At 49.0% G+C, this 20831-nt stretch overlaps 1 protein-coding gene across 1 annotated transcript in view; it reads left to right on the top strand.

Moving 5' to 3' along the window:
- The first annotated feature begins 2814 nt into the window (after positions 1-2814).
- Positions 2815-20831, top strand: part of WNT3 (Wnt family member 3) — a 39811-nt gene continuing 21794 nt past the window's right edge. The window contains exon 1 of the mRNA XM_038162898.1: positions 2815-2948. Within this exon, the coding sequence (XP_038018826.1) occupies positions 2869-2948 (80 nt within the window). The 5' untranslated portion in view covers positions 2815-2868. The remainder of the gene's footprint in view (positions 2949-20831) is intronic.

Raw genomic sequence — 20831 nt, 5'->3', positions numbered from 1 at the left:
GTGTGTGGGAGCTTTGTATCTCTGCTCCTGCTGTAGCACAGCCCGTCCCAAGGCACACTGAGATCCCTGCCCCACCACAGCAGCAAATAAACCTCTGAATTTGGGTCTGAGGTCACTTTCCCTCCTGGTCCCTGCAGAGGAAGCACTTTGTAGCTCATTATTGGCTTGGTTTATAAACAGCAGCACCCAGAAATGGATAAGGAGCATTCTGTGTTCCCCAATGTCTGATGGACAGGAACGTCTCAGCCACCACAGAATCACTGGGGTTGGAAAAAACCTTGAAGATCATCAAAGTTCAACCATTAACTCCGCACTGCCAGGTCCACCCAGACCTTGATGATGGTCTCCAACCAACAACAACTCAATTCTGATTTTCCCAACTGGATTTCTACAGTGTCTGAGGTTTTTCTCCTCTCCCATGGGCTCAGCCACCTGCAATATCACCTGAGACATCTCATTCAGTCCCTCCAGTTGCTGCCTCTCTAGCAGTGACACTTCAACAACAAAAATTCTGTCCCTTGGTACTTTTAATCCTTATTCTGTTTGTGCAGCTCCAAAACATCCACCAGTACAAACCTGGGCAGCAGTTCCAGTTCTGCTTGTGCCAGAGCAGCTCACAGACACTTCCGTGCATTTCACTCAGCCCAGGGCTTTGTTTAGGCAGGAAGGGAAGAGTGCCTGGGACCATTCCCTGGCTCTGGATTGAGGCAGACAGGGGCACCTTCATCCAGCCTGAAAAACTCCCTTAAGCTCCAGAACAGGTGGGTCATATCTTAAGGGTCTATTTGGAGTAGTTCCTGTCCCACACTAACCCCAAACTGTGACTAAAATCTGCTTAGGGCTGGGTAAGTTGGCTGGGCAGGCTCCACACCAGGGTCCATCTTCATGGTTAAAAACATGGGCAGTAAATGTCAAGATCTGGGGGAGACTTCCAGCTAGTGTTGAATTTACTGGAGCAGCTTAAATCCACGTGTCCCCAGATGTCATTGGGCAATTGCTGCTTTATTAGACCCAGTTCAATAAAACCCATCTGGGTTCCAGAAGATTTGCCAGGACAGACTACACCCATCCCCTCTGGGATTCAAAACCCCCCAAAATAACAAGAATATTGAATATCTATGGTGGGTCACAGTCAGCTGGAAAACCCATTGGAGTAAGCCTGGGGAAATTTGGCCTCACAGTCCCTGCAGCAGGTGCAGGGAGTGATGGAGAGGGAAAGTGTGAGCAGCTGCTGTGTCCTCCCATGGGTGTGCCATGGCCAGGACAGCAACCACCCCTTCTGAGAGCAGCACTGCCCCAACTCAGCGCCCAAACTCCAAAATCAGGCAGAACTGGCAATCTAGAATGGCAGAAGCGAGAGGCAGGTGCATCACAGGATCATGGAATGGTTTGGGTTGGAAGGAACCTTAAAGATCATCTCATTCCACCCCTGCCATGGGCAGGGACACCTTCCACTACCCCAGGCTGCTCCAAGCCCTGTCCAACCTGGCCTTGGACGCTTCCAGGGATCCAGGGGCAGCCACAGCTTCCTGTGCCAGTGTGTGATTAAACACAACAAGGAATTTGTTTGTGCCCAGAGCCTTAAGATCCAGAGGAGGTCTAGAGCTTTCAAAACCATGAGATGCCTTGAGCTGCCGAAGACAGGACCTTGAATCTCCATTACTGCCATGGCTCTAAAATAAACTGATTTGTTGGCTGCTCCTAAAGCGCCTGATCTCGAGGTGGTTCCACCCCAGGCAGCCCCAGGGCAGCAACAGAGCTGTGGTTGCTGAGATGATTTAGGAGAAAAAGCAACTTGTTAGGCTTCTCCCATTTCTTTGTCCCATTCTGTCGAGTCATCTCCTCTGACTGCACAATAGCTCCTGTTCAAACAGGCTCTCTACCCAACAACAAGGATTTTTAAGTAAAATCTTTGTTGGGTCTATTTGCAAATCACGAAACTGACTAGTTTTTGGTGGTTTTTTTTTTTTTTTAGGGTTACATGTGTGGGGTTTTGATAATATTTTCATCTTCCTGCATCCAGAGATGCACTTCACATGCAATCCATCCGTGGGACATGTCCCCATCTGCCTGCTCCCCTCTCACCATGACATGGCATTTTTTTCTCAATTATAATCCAGGCTGCCCCTGCTCCCCCCTCCATCCATTACCCCCACAGGCTGAAAACCTGGGCACTGCAGGTTTCATTTCAACTTTATCACCAGTTTTGCCCACACCACCACACGCAGAGGGATTTTCTTCCCCTCTGTGCCCCCATCCCTGTCCATCTGAAGAACAAGTTCTGTCTCACTCCCACTGTGAGATTAAGCTCGACCACAGCCACCCTTCATCCTTACCTTGCCGAGTCCTGGCATTCAGGGGCAGCACATCCTGGGCTCCAAGTGGAAAAAAAAAAAAAAAAAATCGAAAAAAAAATTAAAAATTGCAAATCCTTGCCCCAAATCGCAGTGCCCCAGTGGAGTGTGGTGCACAGAGGGTTTGTCCGTGGCAGCGAGGGCTCGGAACAAAGTTGTGGGGTGGAGGGGGAGGAGAGGGTGATTGACAGCCCTGGGCTGAGCCTCATCCCTCACCTTGGGCCATGCGGTCTGATTGGCCGCCTGCTGACATCCCCGAGCCCTGCACTTTTTAATAGACGCTTTTGGATGATCTACGGGGGGAAGGCTTGGAGAGGTGTGTTTCTGACAAGCCAGAAAGTCATCCGAGCCACGAGGGACTTGGCTTCACTCTTTTTAACCCCCCTCCCCTTTTTTTTTTTCCCCTTTTTTTTTTTTTTTTTTTTTTCCTGGGAGGAGGGGGATTCTTCATTTTGGCACTTCATGTTTTTCTGAAAACTTCGTGGCGATTTTCCCCTTGCACCAGCCTGGACTAATGGATTACCACCTGCTTGGACTAATTCTGTCTTTTCTCTTCAATGGCACAAAGGTCTTAGCCGGTTACCCAATTTGGTGGTAAGATTCCTTCCTCCCCTCGCCCTTCCTCTCCCTATGATTGATTAATGAATTCATTAATTATTAGCCATGGGAGCTGTGTGTTCCTTCCTTTTCACCCCTCGCCCTGCGGAGCTGCCCACGGCTGCATGGTGGAGTTGAAGCGTGATTTCTTCAGATTTGACCTGTAATTAATGAAATCTGTGAAAAGTTTGGGGGTTATTTTGAAAGGGCCATGCCTGGGTTTCCCTTTGCACAAATGGAGGCTTCCCTACCACTCTTAATTTCTCCATTTTCGGCTCTATAGCGATGGGCTCTTGGTTCAGATGTGAAAGGATGCGGTTTTATTTCCTTGTGCAATGGGAATTTTGTCTCTTGCATGACTCTGCCACAGGGATTTTCTTCCTTTCCACGAAACTGCAATCGATCCTTTAAAAAATATTTAATTCTATTTTCTGTTTGGTTGCTGCGTTTTTTTGGACTTCTTTCCCTTCTTTTGTTGTATTCTGTCATGTGAATTTAGTCCGGCAAATAACGCAAATGGCACCTGCGAAAACATTCATTACTAAAATTGCTCAAAGGTGGATTTTGTTCATTTTAATTATGGAAATGTCGCTAATTTCCTTGCACCAATGAGAAAAATAGATTTTAAAAGAATTGGTTGTATCTTGTAATGAGGCTGGTAAGTAACCTGAGTCACTTATTTTAAAAATAAATCCAACTCTATATAAATGAACACAGTAACAAAACGCAATTGGAAGCCCTTTAGAACAAGAAATACAGAATTAAATATTCCAGGTCATTTAAATCCAGCAGCCAGCGAGTTGCATAACAGAATATTTCGGTTTATTTCTGTCTTTATGTAGGATTTCTTGCTGGAATATCTCTTGTTAAGTTTGTGTATGTGCCAGGTAGGGGCTGTGAGCCTGATGATCCAGAGGGAAAAGAGGGAGATGGTGGAATTTGGTGCTGCTGAGATTCTTGGGTTATTTTCGCTTTTCCGGAAAAGTCTCTCTTCTTTATTACTGAATTAGATCCTTTCAGTGCCAACATGGAGATGGCAAGAAGTAGGTGGGAGTGAACTTGGGAATGGACTGCCATGTCTGGGAATATTTAGAATTCAGGAGAGAAAAGACGATATTTTCTAATTTTATTTTTTTTTTAATAATCCATTTATTACCGTGGACTTTGGGATGAGAATGTGCCTTTCCAGAGGAGAAAGACTGAGAGCACAATGAGAAGTCCCCGCTCAGGAAGCGTTTCAAAGCTCCGCAGGTTCATGAAATGGCTAAATCACAGCAGGTTTTCCTGGAGAATTCAATGATTTCCTCGCCCTGAGCGTGGCTGCCGAACTTCAGGCCCTCAGCCCGGGGCAGGGGAGGCTCCCGAAATACAGAGAGCAGCACTTTGATTCCTTCCAAGCCTTTTCTGCCCCACCTGGGCACCGCTGTGCGGGCACGGGGCATGCAGAGGAACAGGTCGGGATGCCAGGGCTGGGTCTGAAGGCAGGAGCTGCCTGGGGCAGGGACATCTCACCATGGCATCAGCTCATCCCACCAGACCCTGAGCTGTCCCAGGCTTTGATATAAATCAGGATTTAATGCCCAAATCAAGGAGGGTTTCAACTCTCAGAGCGAGGAAGCGAAACCTTCTCGATGAAAAGGTCTCGTTTTCCCCTGTGAAGCAAAAATGTCCCAGTGAGCAAAATGTCTCCTGTGCCTGTTTCCAGGAGCAAATGCTGCAAACAGGTGTCTGCCCCATCCCCTTCTCCCAAACCCCTCTGAGCTGACCCCAAAGGAACAATACAGGGGATGTAGGGCACAGACAGCAGGGGCATGGCAAGCAGCATCCCTGGGAAAGGAGGGAGTCGAACACACTCTCCACAGAATTTCATCCACAGATCCAGGTTTTGTGTATTTTCATAGATTCTGGCAACACCAAAGTGCCAGAGAGTCTCTGCTGCCCTGGAGGGACGCGAGGAGGTGCCCCATGTAGGGCTGAGGTTGAAAATGCTGGGGGGTTTTGGAGGTTTCTTGAAGGCTGAGGGTGCAGGAGGGCAGAAATTCCTGGGTCAGGGCTCCCTGGTGCTCAGGCACAGACAATGCCCCCAGAGCACACAAATTCAAGGTCTCCTTTGGTCCCATGGAAGGCTTTCAATATCTGCTCTGTGGAAATGAGGTTTATGTGGTGGACTCTGGCATGGTGTTATCTATGCTCTTAAGAAAACATCATTTTCCAATTGTCTTCCTGATCCTCTGCTCTTGAGGCAGGCACAAAGGAGGTTTTGGGGGATGAGCCCCCCTTGCAGGGTTCAGCACACCCCAAAACAGGGCCAGGGGAGCAAAGGTGGGGCTCAGCATCAGCCTGGTCCCCTGAGCTGGTGTCCTGCAGCCCTCCAGGCCAGGCTGGCCTGGGGCTCCCCTGGGCTTCCTTACCCCCAGCTAAACCCATCTCTGCTAAACTGGAGACTTTCAGGGGGGCAGTTCATGTGGCAGAGCCCCAAGGATGCTGACAGGCAGTGCCCTGTCCTGCTGGCACCACCTTCCTGGGGATTTTCCTGCTGGATAGGGAATGTCTTGGCAGCAACGTCAAAACAGATCCTTTCTGCTGTGGGACAGAAAGGAGAAAATGGTTTATTCCTGTGGTGGGGAGGAAGTGCCTGTGTGTGCCCTAGGAAAAGGAGAGTGATGAGAATGGGGTCTGATCGCCTTGTAAATGGGTTTGGGGTGGCTGGAATAATCCTGCTGCTCCACTGTGAGCCAGACAATGCCAGGAGCCCGGCAGCAGTGACACTGCAGGGAATAAAGGCAAAGGGATGGAGCTGCTCAGGGTTTGTGGGACGTGTTTTACTGAGGGGCCAGGGAAGGACGTGGTCCTTGACATTGTCCAGAGAGAGGAGAGCCCAAGTGCTGCCCTGGAGCTCTGCAGGGGGGTCCTGCCCGAGCTCAAAGGGAAGGTCCCTGTGCTGCAAACCCAGAGCTTGGGGTGCAGACCCGCTGGTGGCGGCAGAATGGAGAAGCCAAGAGGGGGTTTCAGCCCAGCTGGGTTGCTGGAAACTCCCTGACATGGCCCTGTCCCCGGCCGGGCAGCTCTGAGCGAGCTCCAGGGGTGGCTCAGGCTGTGGATGTAACCTCCAGTGAGGTATTTTGACACAGGTCCAACCCTTCTTCACATGCTGCCATCCCATTACAGGCTTGAGAGGGAACAAATGGGGCACAGATGGGAAAAGGTCACTGAAATGCTGCCTGTGAGTGCTGACAGGAGGAGCTGAGGCCAACAAAGCTCCCTCAGAGACGTGTCCAACCCTTTGGCTGTCTGGTTAGTGCTGCTAAAAGAGAAGGAGCTGTGGTGGGGCCATGCAGAGCAGGCTGCTGCTGCTCCTGACCCCCCAGGAGTGGCACGGGTGGGGGCAGAGTGGGCAGCAGGGCTGTGGGCAGTGAGGGGCAAAGCTGGGCTGGCCATGGAAACAGCCCTGAGTACCTGGCTGGCCGCAAGTGTTCAGGAGCTTGTGGCTCTGAAGGGTTTTGGGGGCTTCAAGGTTTTCTTTAGCGTTTTTATCAGCCAGGTTTAGCCAGTGGGAACTCCCTGCTGAGTGGGATGGTCAATCCATGCCATGAAAAGCAGAGTTTTGGAGCTGGGATTGAGGTGGAGCATGAGTCCTGACCAGCAGGACAGCCCCAACCACTGCCAGAGCAGATCTCCAAGGATGCACAGCCTCATGAGCCTCAGGACTTGGCAGAGTGTTCCAGGTGGCATCTCTTGCTGGTTTTGTCCCTCCCCAGTGCAGAATCCCAGCGTGGTTTGGGTTGGAAGCAGCCCTGAAGGTCGTTCTGTTCCACCCCTGCCAGTAGAGTCCTGAGCTCAGCAACAGCCTCAAAATGCTCCCAGAGCATGGCAGGGCAGAGCAATAAGCACTGTCACATTGCCGGCCTTCAGGAAGTCTCATTCCCTCCGAAATTTACCCCTCGTGTCCCCTGGAGTGCCCCAGCCCCAGGACAAGGCCAGGGCCAGGGCCAGGAGAAGCCTGGAGCCACAGGAGCCCAGGGAGAAGGGCTCTGACACACTCAAGAGCCTTTCTGCCTTCAAGACACCAATCTCTGTTACCAGTCCTGTAACTGAAGTCAGAAGTAAATTTCAGTGGCCACAAAGAGCTCTGAAGGGGCTTTTTAATCGCAACCACTTGTTCCTTATTTGACTCCCTCGCTAAAAGCAGTGTTTGCCAAAGTGAAGCATTTGCTGAAGGCACCCCAAGGAAGAGCACTGGGAATTCAGGGGGGATTTTTGGCCACCCCACCCTCTCAGCTGGAGGTGCTGGGGTGGGGGAGGCCACAAGCCAGTGATTTCCCATGCCAGCTGTCCTCCCTGCTGAGGCACTGCCCCAGCTGTCACCCTGATGGGGTCAGGTAGGAGCCCACACCCTGTGAGAGAGGCAGGGGGATGCCCTGAGAAGGCTGGCCTAGAACAGAGACTGGGCAGAGCTAAAGAATAAAGCAGGGATTTATTAGGAGGCCTCAGTGGATCCACCTTGGGCAGCACAAGAGCCCAGCCAGGGCTGCACCCCAGGCGAACCCAAAATGGTCACAAAATGCCCCACTGGCCACGGGGTCTCTCACTTTTATAAGCTCTGCTCCATTTGCACATTGGAGTTCATTGTCCAGTGACAGCTCCAGCCCATGCAGTCCCATCCTTCTTGTTTTTCTCTCTCCATTCCACGTTGTTTGTGCTCCTGGGCCTGAGATCTGGATCATTTGTCTTTGGTCCCCAGCTGGAGCAGGGATTTTTGTTTTGTCTCCCTGCTCTGTGAACAGAGCTCACCATCCCCAGATCTACACACTACAGCAGCACAGAACCTGAAAATTAGAAAAACTAAAACCTGAGGCACCAAGGTGATGCTGACAGGGTGGCAGGAACAGAACTCACAGCTGGGCTCACCTCAAACCCAGTGAGCTGAGGGGCACCTGGGGCTCCTGTGGGGAGGCACAGCTCAGGAGGGATGCAGAGGAACTGGAGAGTGGCCAGTGGGGCTGGAAGGGTGGAAAGGGGGGACCTGGGCTTGTGCAGGGTGAGCAGGGGCAGTGAGAGCTGCTCAGGGCAGCTTGGAGGGCTCTCACAAACAGCACAGGGCTGATCTGTCCTGTCCAGAGCTGAACAATTAACAAAGGGCAATTTTCACTGTTGAGTCAGAGGTGACACAGAGCCACATCAGAAGGCAAAATGGCAAAGGCCTCGTTTATTTCATCCTCTCTTCTTTTATGGCTTAGTTTGCTGCAGCTGGACCTGATTGGTCATTTAATCAATGCATTTCACATGATTGCCTAATTACCAAGACACCCATTTTTAAACAATCTTATGGGAAAAAAATAGCAAAACTGATTGTTAAAAAACACCACCTGCAGGTTGTTTTAATATTTGGCTGTCACTGTTTATCCCCAGCTCCCTAAAGCCTCCCAGGCCGATTCTGGGAAAGCTTACCCAGCTTTCTCTCTCTCTCTGACCAGGCTGTCACATCCACAGGGCAATTGCCAAATAAAGGTTCATTCCTGAGGGGACCCTCCTTGCTGCAGGGAGGTGAGGATGGACTGTCCTGGGACGTTTGTAGGATCAGGCTGCACCACCCTGGCTGGTCCCACTCTGACCTCCAGGGATCCTCTCAGGCTCCCCTCTCCCTGGCTGTGGCACCCTTTGCTGAGGCCAGTGCCACCAAAGTGGTCCTTGAGGTTCCTCCTGACAAACAGCTCTGGGCCAGGACATTTAATGGGGGTTGTGCCTTCCCCAGGACCCCCAGCAGCTCCAACCCATCTGCAGCCCAAGGCTCCAGTGGGAGCCACAGCTCCAGGACAAACCTGGAGGTCCCTCCTGTGCCACCATCGAGTCAGGGATGACACAGACTGCAAAAGCAGCCAGTTTATTGGAACCCCTTCTTTTATACCCTGGTCTGATACAGGTGGACCTGACTGGTCATGTAATCAACACATTTCACATGATTGGTTAATTAAGAAGACACCCTTTGGGGTAAACATCTTTGAGGAAAACAACTTGTTGTAAACACCACCTGCAGATGGTTTACAATTCTTTCTCTCTGCCTTCCCTAAAAGTTCCCAGACCAATTCATGGCAAAGCTTATCCAGCTTTCCCTCTCTCTGACCAGGCTGTCACATCCACACTCCTGCTCCCCTGCTCTACACGACACTTCTGGGCCCAGGCAGGGCCACCCCAGCTGGGGCAGGACAGGATTTCAGCTCATGTTCTCACTCATCCCTCTCAGAGGGGTGTGGGGGCCCAGGGAGGTGTCTCCAGCCCTCCCTCCCTCCCCGAGGGCAGCCTGAGCCCAGGGACAGGGCTCTGCGTCACTAAACCATCCTGACTTTTGAATTTCACCCTCTAGCTGACACTCAGGGGGTGTTTGATTTCTGCTGCTGTCCTGGAGGACAAATGGACATTCCCTGCATGGGTACCAGGGCTGTGGGCAGCAGTAGGAGGTTCTCTTCCCCCTGACACTGGTGATCTGAGTCTCAGTGATGCTCACCAGACCCTTCCATTGCCAGGTCAAGCAGTTCAGCGTGGCTGGATTTCACATGGGAAGGCAGGAAAATGTCCCAGCAGCCAGTTTTAGAGAAAAAAAAAAAACCAAAAATTACCAAGGGAGTAATAAAGACTAAAGAATTGAGTGTCTATTGAAACACGCAGGTGCAACGCACAGCATTTCCATTTTCTCTGGCATGTCTTAACTGAGTGACATTTTCATCTGACCTGTGCTTCTCATCCCAGTGTCCAAGGCTCAGCATCGGCCCTCTGGAAACCCCTGGAGTGCTGCTCAGGCCCAGGGCTGCTGGGGACAGAGCCCTTGGTGTGACAGCAGCTCAGCACCCCCAGCACATCTGCCAGTGCTGCTGAGCTGGGCCAGTGCTGACCCTCCCTGCCCTGTCAGCCTTGCCTTGAGCCCAAGTTGTGTCTGTGGCAGCCTGGCCCAGCCTGAGCCTGCCCTCTGATTCCTGCCAGGCCTGAGTGAAGCATCCTTGGCTTGTCCTGCAGGGGTTTTAAGCAGCTGACTGAACTGGCTGGTCTCACTCACTGGTGTCTGGTGGTTCAATATATACAAAATATGGAACATTTTTGAGCATTAAGATAGAAAGAATTCTGGATTCAGGGTCCAGCCATTCACCAGTGTGGACACATCACAGTCCTTGATGAAAGTCAAGGCTCATTCCATAAATACTGAGTAGCCATAACCATTTTTACAACATTCTGAAGCTCACACCAAAGGCCTCTTGGAGACAGATTCGTGGATTTTCTTTTCACATGGTTGTGGTCCTGCCCCAGTAGCTAGACTGGAACCTGCAAACTTAAATCCCTGCTGTGTTTAAGGCCACTCCTCCTCTCCGTTTCCCAAAGGCAGCAGCTCAAAATGGAGCTTGGGGTGGAATTGTGCTCAACCTGGCCCAGCTCTGAAGAGCTCCGAGCTGCACCTGGAGATGCTGATCTGCAGCCAGGGGATCGTGATGGGATGTCTGAGCCAGGGTTCTGCTCTGGGCAGTCAGCAAGGCACCCTCTGCTGCTGCTGCCCTTCTGTCCACAAGTTGTGTCTCAGCCCTGACCTTGAGGGGTTGGAGCCTTGTCTTCGTTTGGAAAGCCAGGTGTGTGCTAAGGAAGGCAGGAGCCTCCCCAGACATGGAAAATGTAAACCCCCTCCTCTGAATTGTTATAAATTTGAAATTAAGGGGCTCTCAGGCAAAGGTATGGGAATAGGAATAACAGTTCTTTACAAGGAAAATTAAAAGCCCTTTGGGATTCAGCTGTCAGAAATCCCAGAGAAGTAATGTCACAGTTCCCTCCTAACAAACCAAAAAGCGAAGAAAATTCATCATTTATAAGTCCCCAAACAGGTCTAGTCAGCTGTGGTCTGTCATGTCTAAGAGGTTCTATTGAAGTTTTAATTACTGGGAATTAATTATTATATTATTATATTATTATATTATTATATTATAATTAATTATTATTCCAGATTTTAAATTATTATTTTTAAAATATTAATATTTAATATTAATTACTGTGAATTAATATTATTCCAGCTTTTAAAATATTATTCAATATTATATTTAATGTGAATTCCTGGGAATTCATAGTTTTAAAGATTTTTAAATATTATTTTAATATTAATATTTATTATTAATTAATGAAAATAATAATATTCCAGCTTTTTCAAATATTATTTTTAAATATTAATATTTAATATTAATTCTTGGGAATTCATATTATTCTAGCTTTTTTTAAATATTAATTCCAGCTTTTCCTTGATAAGCTTTCCCTTGGGACAGAGGGATCTTGAGAGCCCTCACCTCTCCCACTCCAGGAACCCTGTCTTTCTGGGACCATACCCAGGACTCCCCAGAAATCCCAAATTAACCCCAAAAACAGGTGTTTGTTTGCAAACCACGGGGTCCTTTACAAACACTGCTCATTGCCCTGGCTGGGAGCCCCCTCTCCAGTCCCACATCCAGCAGACACCAGGGCTGCTGCTGAGGCAACAGAACACCCACAGCAGGGCCTGGGAGCCTTGGCTTGAAGGGATTCCAGGCCTGGAAATGCCTGTTCATCACCAGGGCTGTCAGTGCTGTGTTATTTGGTTTTAGGTTGGAAGTAAAAAAGAAGTTTTTTGGGGAATTTTTTGGGCTTTAACATGTGTTTTTTATAGAGATGTTTCATTTTTTAGTGGCAGTTTTGTGATTTTTTAAAATGTTTTTATGTTAAAATCTTATATTTTAATTTTTGATTCTGTGAAATATATATGTTAAAAATTATATATATAATTACATTTATATATATAACTATATTATATATATAAATTTTTATATATTTATATAAAATTTTTTATTTTTATATATATATAATATTTCTATGCAGAATAGTAAAATGCCACCCCTGGAACATGAAAGAACCAGACTTCAAAAAGCAAATTTGCCCTGATAAAGGAGCCAAAGTCTCTAATTCTGTTTCTGAAGATAGGTTTCCTGATTTGCTAATTTGCTAATTTGTTAATTTGTCTTTTTCACAATTCACTGAACCTGTCTGCTTTTAATTAATCTTACAAATCTAATCGAGTCTAACTGGCACCTTTCCCAGTGCTCACACTTCTGAATGAGAAACTCTTTCCCTCAGGCTCCAGATCTTCTGCCCCCTTTTCAACAAAAGACCCTCACTGGGGCAGGAAGGGTTAATGCTGGGTGATAAAACCTTGAGGGGTTTTTATTCTCATCCATTTCTATGTCACAGAGTCACCCAAGTTTCCTGCAGTTACTTCCTAGAAATTGTGGGGGTTTATAATTAAGAAATCTGCAGTGGCCCTTGAAAAATGTCCCAGAAGTTTCTTGCAGTCAGGGGCACATTTGCAAGGCAGGTTTTACCTGCAGACATCTCTTAGATATTTTAGGGGGGGGTTCTTGATGGGTTTTTTGTTTGTTTGTTTGTTTTATTGTTGCAAAATATTTCAATTGTCTTTTTAAATTCTGATTATTGCTCAGGCCTGATTAGGTTTGGTAACAACCAACTCCTCTTTAATAAGTTTTTTCCTGAAATTCACCTGTTGTCTGTCTGACAGGGAGTTTATTCAGAACATCGAGCCATGGCTCTCTATATATTTTTACTTTTCCTTTCAATTTGCTGATTTTTTTCCCCCTACAAATCTAAAAATAAGATCTCCAGACACCAAGTCCTTGTCTGTGGGTTTGGTGGGGCATAGGCTGCTGCTGCTGGTGAAGTGAGAACGTAAAAAGAGCTGGGAGTGGATGTAAAAGAGACTCTTTGCCTCCAGCAGTGGTGCAAGGCTCAGGAGCACAGCTTTGGAGGAGAAAACCCCTAAAGGAGACTCTTCCCTTGTGTGCTGGGGTTGGGGCTGTGATTTTCACATCCTTTTGGGAGCAGTGGCACCTTTGTGATGATTGGGAAGAGCCAGACAAGAGGGGGGCAGCACCACCATGGACATGCCCAGAGGCTCTGGAGGTTGTTGAAAACCAGCCTTTAGTGCCCAGGGGACACAGATGAGAAACCACCAGGACTGGTTCTAGACCTGGTTTCTACAAGACTCAATTTGGTTTTTCCATTCTGGATCTGACACAAGACACTTTACAATCCAGTTCTTCCAGCTGAGACTGAACTGGTACCTCAGTCTCAGCCCCAGTGCCCAGGATGGGCAGCCCAACTGACCACTGCTGCCACTGACCACTGCCCCCACTGACCACTGCCCCTTCTGTCCCCTCTGTCCCCTCCGTGCCAGGCTCCTCCTTCCTGGGGTAATCCCGGGCTGTTCATGGGAGTGGAACCAGCCTGGGGACTCCACTCCTGGTCTCAGGGCTCAGGGAAGGACTCTCCAAAGAGAGGCAGCCCAGGCATCCCTCTTAGATCCCACCCCAGGCTGTGGCAGAGCTGAGTGGATGTGGCAATTCCCATCCACAGGGCGTTTTCCATAACGTTTGAATGTTGGGAAGCTGCTTCCCAGTGCCAAGCTGTGATTCACCCCGGGTGATTTCGGCACAGTTGGCACCAACCACTTCTTGAGGCCACCCACCACCACCAAGGGACTCCCCAAACTGGAGGCATGGCTGGAGGGCTTGGCTGGCCGGTGGGAGATGACCAGCGACCTCACTGGCCTCAGTGGAGAGCTGTTCCTTCCTTCCCTGGGTTTCCGATGCTCTTTCTGGTCCCAGTGTCCCCTGTCCCTGGCAGGACACATTTCCCTCCCCAGTGCCAGCTTTGGGAAGGAGGCAGGAAAGGAATGTGAGTGGTGCTGGGAATGGCTGGCAGTGGCAGCGAGGTGGCGTGGCCTCGCTCACAGCCCTGCCAGGACCCAAACAAACTCCAGCATCTCTCTTTGGAAGGAAGGTTTTACAGCACTGGAAATCTCGCTGTGTTTATTGTGGTCACAGCCTGGAAGCCTACATTTGCATATGCAAATCATATGCATTTATGTAAATTCCAGGTCGGATAATATTATCACAGTCCCCGCAGAATAGATCCTCTCCCATGGCAAATCAGTTGATTGTGTTTTCCAAGCTGAGAGTGGCACTGCTTTCAGCAGGCATTGCTGAGCAGAACATTTCTATCCAGAGGGGGGAACAATGCAGGACCCGCGTCTGGGCACACCCAGTGCCTAGGCAGCAACTTCATTCACCTTCCTGCGGAGGAGAGGCGGCTCCAGCCCCATCCCCAGCCCCAGCCCCATCTCCAGCCCCATCTCCAGCCCCATCCCCAGCCCCAGCCCCATCTCCAGCCCCATCCCCAGCCCCGTTCCCAGCCCCATCCCCATCCCCAGCCCCATCTCCAGCCCCATCCCCAGCCCCGTTCCCAGCTCCATCCCCAGCCCCATCCCCAGCCCCGTTCCCAGCTCCATTCCCAGCCACATCCTCAGCCCAAGCTCTATTCCCATCCCTTTCCCCAGCCCCATCCCCATCCCATCCCCAACCCCATCCCCAGCTCCATCCCCAGCTCCATTCCCATCCCTTTCCCCAGACCCATCCCCATCCCATCCCCACTCCTCCCTCTGACCACTGCCCCCTCTGACTGACCACTGCCACCACTGACCACTGCCCCCTCTGCCCCCTCTGTCCCCACTGACCACTGCCCCCACTGCCCCCTCTGTCCCCTCCATGCCAGTGTGGCACATGGTTCAGTCTTTCCTGCATTATTCATGGCAGTTTGTGTCTCACACCTTTCCAGAGCCCAGAACCTTCCACTCCAAGTGCTTTGCTCTCCATGGAAAGAGAGTAACAGCACCCAGTAGTAAAGCAGCCTCATTTTTCAGCACAAGAAACCACCAGGACTGGCTCTAGACCTGGTTTCTACAAGATTCAATTTGGTTTTTCATCACAAGAAACCACCTGATCCAGGACTAATTCTAGATCACGTTTACACAAGATTCAATTTGGTTTTTCACCAGAATAAACCACCTAATCTAGGACTAATTCCTCCATGCCAGGAGGGGACAGAGGGGGTTCCCCGACAGAACTCGAGGTGGGTCTGACTGACCCCAAACTCTGCCACAAACCGAGCAGGAGGTTGGGAAGTTTGAGATTTGTGATCATTCCCATCTCAGTACGGACCAAGGAGGACACAGGAGAGAAAGGGGAGAAAGGAAAGGTGGGGAGGAGGAGTGTTGGAGCCCAGGAGACCCCTCTGGGTGTCCTGGATGGCCCGAGCCGCTGGCAGGGGGCTCTGCGACCCTGGTGTGCAGCCAAAGACACGTGGGGCTTCAACCTTAGCCCATGGAGCAAATTACCAGCTCTGTATGAAGAATTACAAGCCACACAAGTTTAGGTGGCATAGTAGAGACAATCACAAGGTGAAGGGAAAAGTTTTTAAGTGCTGTACGGGGGGGGGTTTGGATTCTGTACAGGGGTTTGGATGTTGTACATGGGGGTCTGAGGCTCCAAGATGGAGAAATCAGGGCATGCCTTGTCTTTCTTCCTTCTTCTTCCTAGCCTCCATGATTTGGGTGATGTTGGCACTTTTAGATTGGTTTGGAATAGAAGCTGACTGTCTAACATAGGTGATAGCTATTGGAACAGAATTGTAAATATAGTACACGTAGTTTTTAGTATAAAAGATAGCACCAGCCTCAGGGGTGGAGAGTGTGCCTCTGGCTGACCTGCTGCAGACCTCGGCAGCTCAGGGAGAAAATCTTTTAGATAACTTACAATAAACAACCTTGAGACCGGACGACTGAAAACTATTGAGCCTTTCTTTGAAGGCACGGGTTGGAGCAGAGACTTTTCCACCTTTCGGGGTCACCCTGACCTGGGGGAGACTCTGACAGAGGAGGAGCTGCCCAAGCGTGGGAAATGCATTTGCAAAGAATTTTTTAAACTTGACAGGAAGTTTATATAGTTTTGTATATTTGTATGTAAACACTGAGATAGGGTGTGCTGACTTAGGAAGGCCATAAAATACAGATGACATTACTGAGAGAGAGATCAAACTAGAAACAAGTTTCAACAAGTTTCAAAATATGGCCTCACAAAAAGACCAGATATTTTAGAGAATTAGAATGTGAAAGATACATTGTAACAAGACCATATGAAGAAAAAATGTAAGTGATTAGTGCTAAAAGTAATAGCAGCATTGTGTAGCAAAAGCTAATGGGCTAAAAAACATTTATAAGGTGTTGTAACCAAGAAATAGGTTAGCTTCTAACAGAACAGTGTTGAGTTTTGCATCTCTTGTGTCTCACTATTCATAGAGACTGATAATGGTGTAAAATCTTTTAAAATGCCTCTCAGTTGCCCCATCTTTGTAAAAGCTAAGGAAGCAGTGGCACTGGCTCTGGTCAGAGTCAGGGCAATTCCAGCTCCCAGCTGGAAAGCTCAACCAGGCAGGCAAGTTGGAATGTTTTCAACAACCCTTGTCTTTGTGACAATGACACTGAACTCACCTAGGACATCATTTTTCTCTTCCTACTCTTCCCCACCACCACCCTGCCACGTGTCTCCCTGTCCTGCCCTGATGGATCCCAGAATGGTTTCAGGCAGATCTGTCCTAAAAGCCCCACAGAAATGCTTTGGGTCCTTCAGCACCAAATCCGAGGTGTGTTGCCAAAGAAGTGAATTTTATTCACAGAATCAAGGGACAGGCAAGGTTGGAAGTGACCTCTGGAGATCAAAGAGCTCAATGCTGCTCAAAGCAGGGACAGGCAGAGCAGGGAGCCCCAGGCGGGGTCCAATTGGGATGTGTTTCCAAGGATGAAATCTCCTCAGGCTCTGCCACACTCACAGTGAACCATGGCCTGAAAGTGCAAATGTTCTCCATTTGGGACAAGGGGAGCCTGGGAGAGGAGCTCAGGGCACAGTGACCAGAACAAGGACACCCAGCGGGGGCTTCCCTGAGCCACCTCTCAGTGCCAGTGGATGGATGAGGCACTGATGTGGGTGGGTCTCTCCAGGCTCAGAGAGACTTTCCATGGCTTTTCCCATGGAAATATGGGAAGTGAGCTCCCAGGGGTGCCTGTTGTCTGCTGGCTGGAGGAGGAGCCAGCACAGCCAGAGTTTGCAGTAAAGCCCCATCCCTGAGCACACAGCCACCCCCTGGGCCACTGCTCACTGATTTAGGGTGTCACAGAACAATCATTTAGGTTCATCTGATCTCCGGGGTCATCTGCTGGTCTCTCACCACGAGAGCCTGCCCAGAGCAGCCCCCTGAGCACCGTGCTGGTCTCCTCTGCACTCCCACCTCTGTGCCCATGACCTGCCCATCCCAGAGAGCCCCAGACTGGACATGGGAACCCACCTGTGCTCTCTCAGGTGCTGAATAGGGGGGGAAAATGACATCCCTTGATTTTCCAGTCTTGCCAAAGCAGCCTCAGGATGCAGCTGACTTTTTTTGCTGCATGGACACAACAGATCCTCCAGCTGTTCCAGCTGTTGGCCACCAGGATCCTCAAGTCCTTTTCTGCAAACTGAGTCAGCTCCAGTCTGTCCTGCTGCATGGGGCTGTCCCAGCCCTGGCTCAAGGCCTTGAAATTGCTTTTCTTGAGGTTCACGAGGTTCATGGAGGTGTCCAAGGCCAGGTTGGATGGGGCTTGGACCCACCTGGTCCAGTGAAATGTCCCTGCCCATGGCAGGGGTGGAAGAAGATGATCTTTAGAGTCCTTCAACCCAAACCAGTCTGTGGTTCTGTGATCCTCACTCTGCCTCCAAAGCCAGCTGGTGGCAGGGAGGGGAGGGGATTATCTCCTAATTATGCTGTGATTGAGATTCCTGTGCTCAGCTCATTTAACAACCAGCCAGTATCTTGATCTTCATTCTGTGCTCCACACAAGCCTCTGAATTTCATTATTTCTTTAACTGTCAGGACTTTGAGACCAAACTCAGTTTTCCAGCCACAAGCAGAGCACCTCTTGTGCTTCTTGGTGCCAGGTCCCTGCAAGAACCAATCCATTTCTGGAGAACTGATGTTGGCCACTGAGTCACACCGTGTGACCAGAGAAGGAGTTTTATTTGTGCAACAAGGAACATTCCTGGGGATCAGGCATTTCTTTCCTTTTAGTTAAGACCCTCCTCTCTCCAAAAAAAAAAAAAAGAAAAAGAAAGCTGCAGGGATTTAGGATTTAGCACAGGTTACCCCTGTTCCCTGCCAAGGATGTAATTTTACCACAGTACTTTGTCAGTTGTTGTGCCTAGGGATCTCCATCTACCTGTGAGAAATGAATGTGGGCTTCTCTGACAGGAAAAAAAATACAAAAATCCATGGATCTTTCTGAGATCTAGAGCACAGCAGGGCTGTGGTGAGCTCCAGCACAGACAGATGCCTGGACAGCTCTCACAGGAGCCAGGGCCCTTCTCAGGCAGCACTCCTGGCTCCACATGGGCTCTGTGAAACCAGAGGAGACCACCAAGGTCCTGATCTGAGACACTCAATCTCCTCAAAGGGCTTTCCAACTGGGAAAAATCTGAGAGCAGGAGGGCAAGCAGAGTGAGCAGGGCAAGCTGCAGCTGGCATGGAGAGACAGGAATGGTTTGGTTGGATATTGGGAAGGAATTCCTGGCTGTGAGGGTGCCCAGAGCAGCTGTGGCTGCCCCTGGATCCCTGGCAGTGTCCAAGGCCAGGCTGGCTGGGGTTTCCACCTGGGACAGTGGAAGGTGTGGCAGGGCATGGGACTGGGTGGGCTTTAGGGACCCTTCCAACCCAAACCATCCTGGAATTCCATGGTTCTCTATTCTCATGGTGCAGCTCTGGAATGGCCAAACCAGGGCTGTGTCTGCAGAGCAAATTACCTCTGGTGGGGATGGGTGGGAGGCAAAGGGTGGGCAGGAAACCTGTGAAAGGGCAATGAAATGAGCCAAGTTTGGCCCAGGGACACTGAACTTGGAGTTCTGGGGAAGCCTGAGGTACAGGAGGGCTCTGGAGCAGAATTAGTTTCTGCTCCTGAGCCATCAGGACTCAAAACCCAGGAGAGACTGTGAGAAAGGTGCCAAGAGGATGGAAAGAGCAGGGCATGGAGGGGAGCAGCCTCAGGCGGGGCTTGGAGCAGCCCCCAGGTCTCTGGGGTTTGCAGTCTCTGGGTGTTTCTGGGGTTTGCAGACTCTGGGTGTTTTTGGGGTTGGCAGTCTCTGGGTGTCTCTGGGGTTTGCAGAGTCTGGGTGTTTCTGGGGTTTGCAGACTGTGGATGTTTCTGGGGTTGGCAGTCTCTGGGTGTTTCTGGGGTTTGCAGACTGTGGATGTTTCTGGGGTTTGCAGACTCTGGGTGTTTCTGGGGTTGGCAGTCTCTGGGTGTTTCTGGGGTTTGCAGACTGTGGATGTTTCTGGGGTTTGCAGACTCTGGGTGTTTCTGGGGTTTGCAGACTGTGGATGTTTCTGGGGTTTGCAGACTCTGGGTGTTTCTGGGGTTTGCAGACTGTGGATGTTTCTGGGGTTTGCAGACTCTGGGTGTTTCTGGGGTTTGCAGACTGTGGATGTTTCTGGGGTTTGCAGACTCTGGGTGTTTCTGGGGTTTGCAGTCTCTGGGTGTTTCTGCCACATGAGCTGCAGTCAGAGCACCTGGGACAGGTTTAAAGCCGATTTCTTTACAAAGCTTGTTTGGGTCACAAAGGAATAGAGCAGTAGGGGAAAAAATCAGCAGGGGACAGAGGGATTTTCCTCAGTGCCTGTGGGTTCAAGGAGCCCTGCAGCACCATGAGCCATTGCACTGGAGGGGTCAGCACGGCCCATCTGGGGAACTGGGGCATTCTTAGTCTCTGAACAGACAGACATAATTCTCTCTCACAAGTTTTTTCCTAGAGAAGCACAAAAAGAAGAAGAGAAAACAATTCTTATCTCTACTCACTACTCCTTTTATTTTTATACATGTAAAATGCGTTAAGAAAATTCTTTACCTAAAATTCTTTGCCTAAAATTATTTAGTTAATTGAACACCAGTAAAAGTTATTTTATTTCCTTAACCAATTAAATTGAAGTTATATCCTATCTCAAACAACCTCAATTTTTTCTTTTATATATATAATATAATATAATATAATATAATATAATATAATATAATATAATATAATATAATATAATATAATAATATATAATATAATAATATTATATTATAATATAATACAATAAATCTTTAATATAATTACAATATAATATAAATATAATATAATTTAAATAAAACAACTATAATAAAATAATATTAGAAACATATATAATAATATTATAATATTATAATAAAACAATAATATTATAAAAACAATTTTAATAAAACAATCATATACAATGATCGGTATATTTATTTTATAATAAATAAAATATAGTTATTTATTTTAAAATCAAATACCAATCATTCCCTACATCAAAAACTCCCTAAATACAACAGGGAACCTCTGTCCTTCCTCCACCACGAGGGAGCCTGGGATCCCTGTGTGCCTTGCAGTTATCACAGTTATTATTTGAAATTTGAGTTGCCTTGGACTCGTGGTGTGCAGAACTCCTGTGCCCTGCCCATGCCAAAGCTGCTGGAGGACGTTAGCTTTAGCCAGAGAACATTGATATATTCAGGAATGTTGACAATATTGATCCCCCCCTTGCACAACAGCTCCTGTGCCATCCTCCTCTGCTGGCACAACACCCACTGAGTGGGCTCTCCCTCCTCATGGGCACAGGGGGCAGGAAAAAAACAAGCCAGGCAGGGCAGTGTGACCCCTGAGGGTGAGCAGTTCACTTTGTCTGGCTCCAGCAGCTCTTTTCAGCCACAGCAGCTCTTTTCAGCACGGGCTGGATTTGGGGACACTCAGTGTAAGAGAATCTGCAACAAGTGTTGGGCACTGGTCTTTTGCTTTGAGATTTGTGCCTTTGCACCCCCCTGGTCTGAATTCCCACTCACCAGCTATTGTCCTGCCCTCTTCTGCTGGACACAAAGTCTTAATCTTCCCCTTCTTC

This window comes from Motacilla alba, chromosome 27 (genome assembly GCF_015832195.1).
Source record: "Motacilla alba alba isolate MOTALB_02 chromosome 27, Motacilla_alba_V1.0_pri, whole genome shotgun sequence".
Taxonomy (NCBI): Eukaryota; Metazoa; Chordata; class Aves; order Passeriformes; family Motacillidae; genus Motacilla; species Motacilla alba.
Note: the sequence above shows the minus strand (reverse complement) of the source record. Positions and strands in the feature narration are given on the sequence as shown.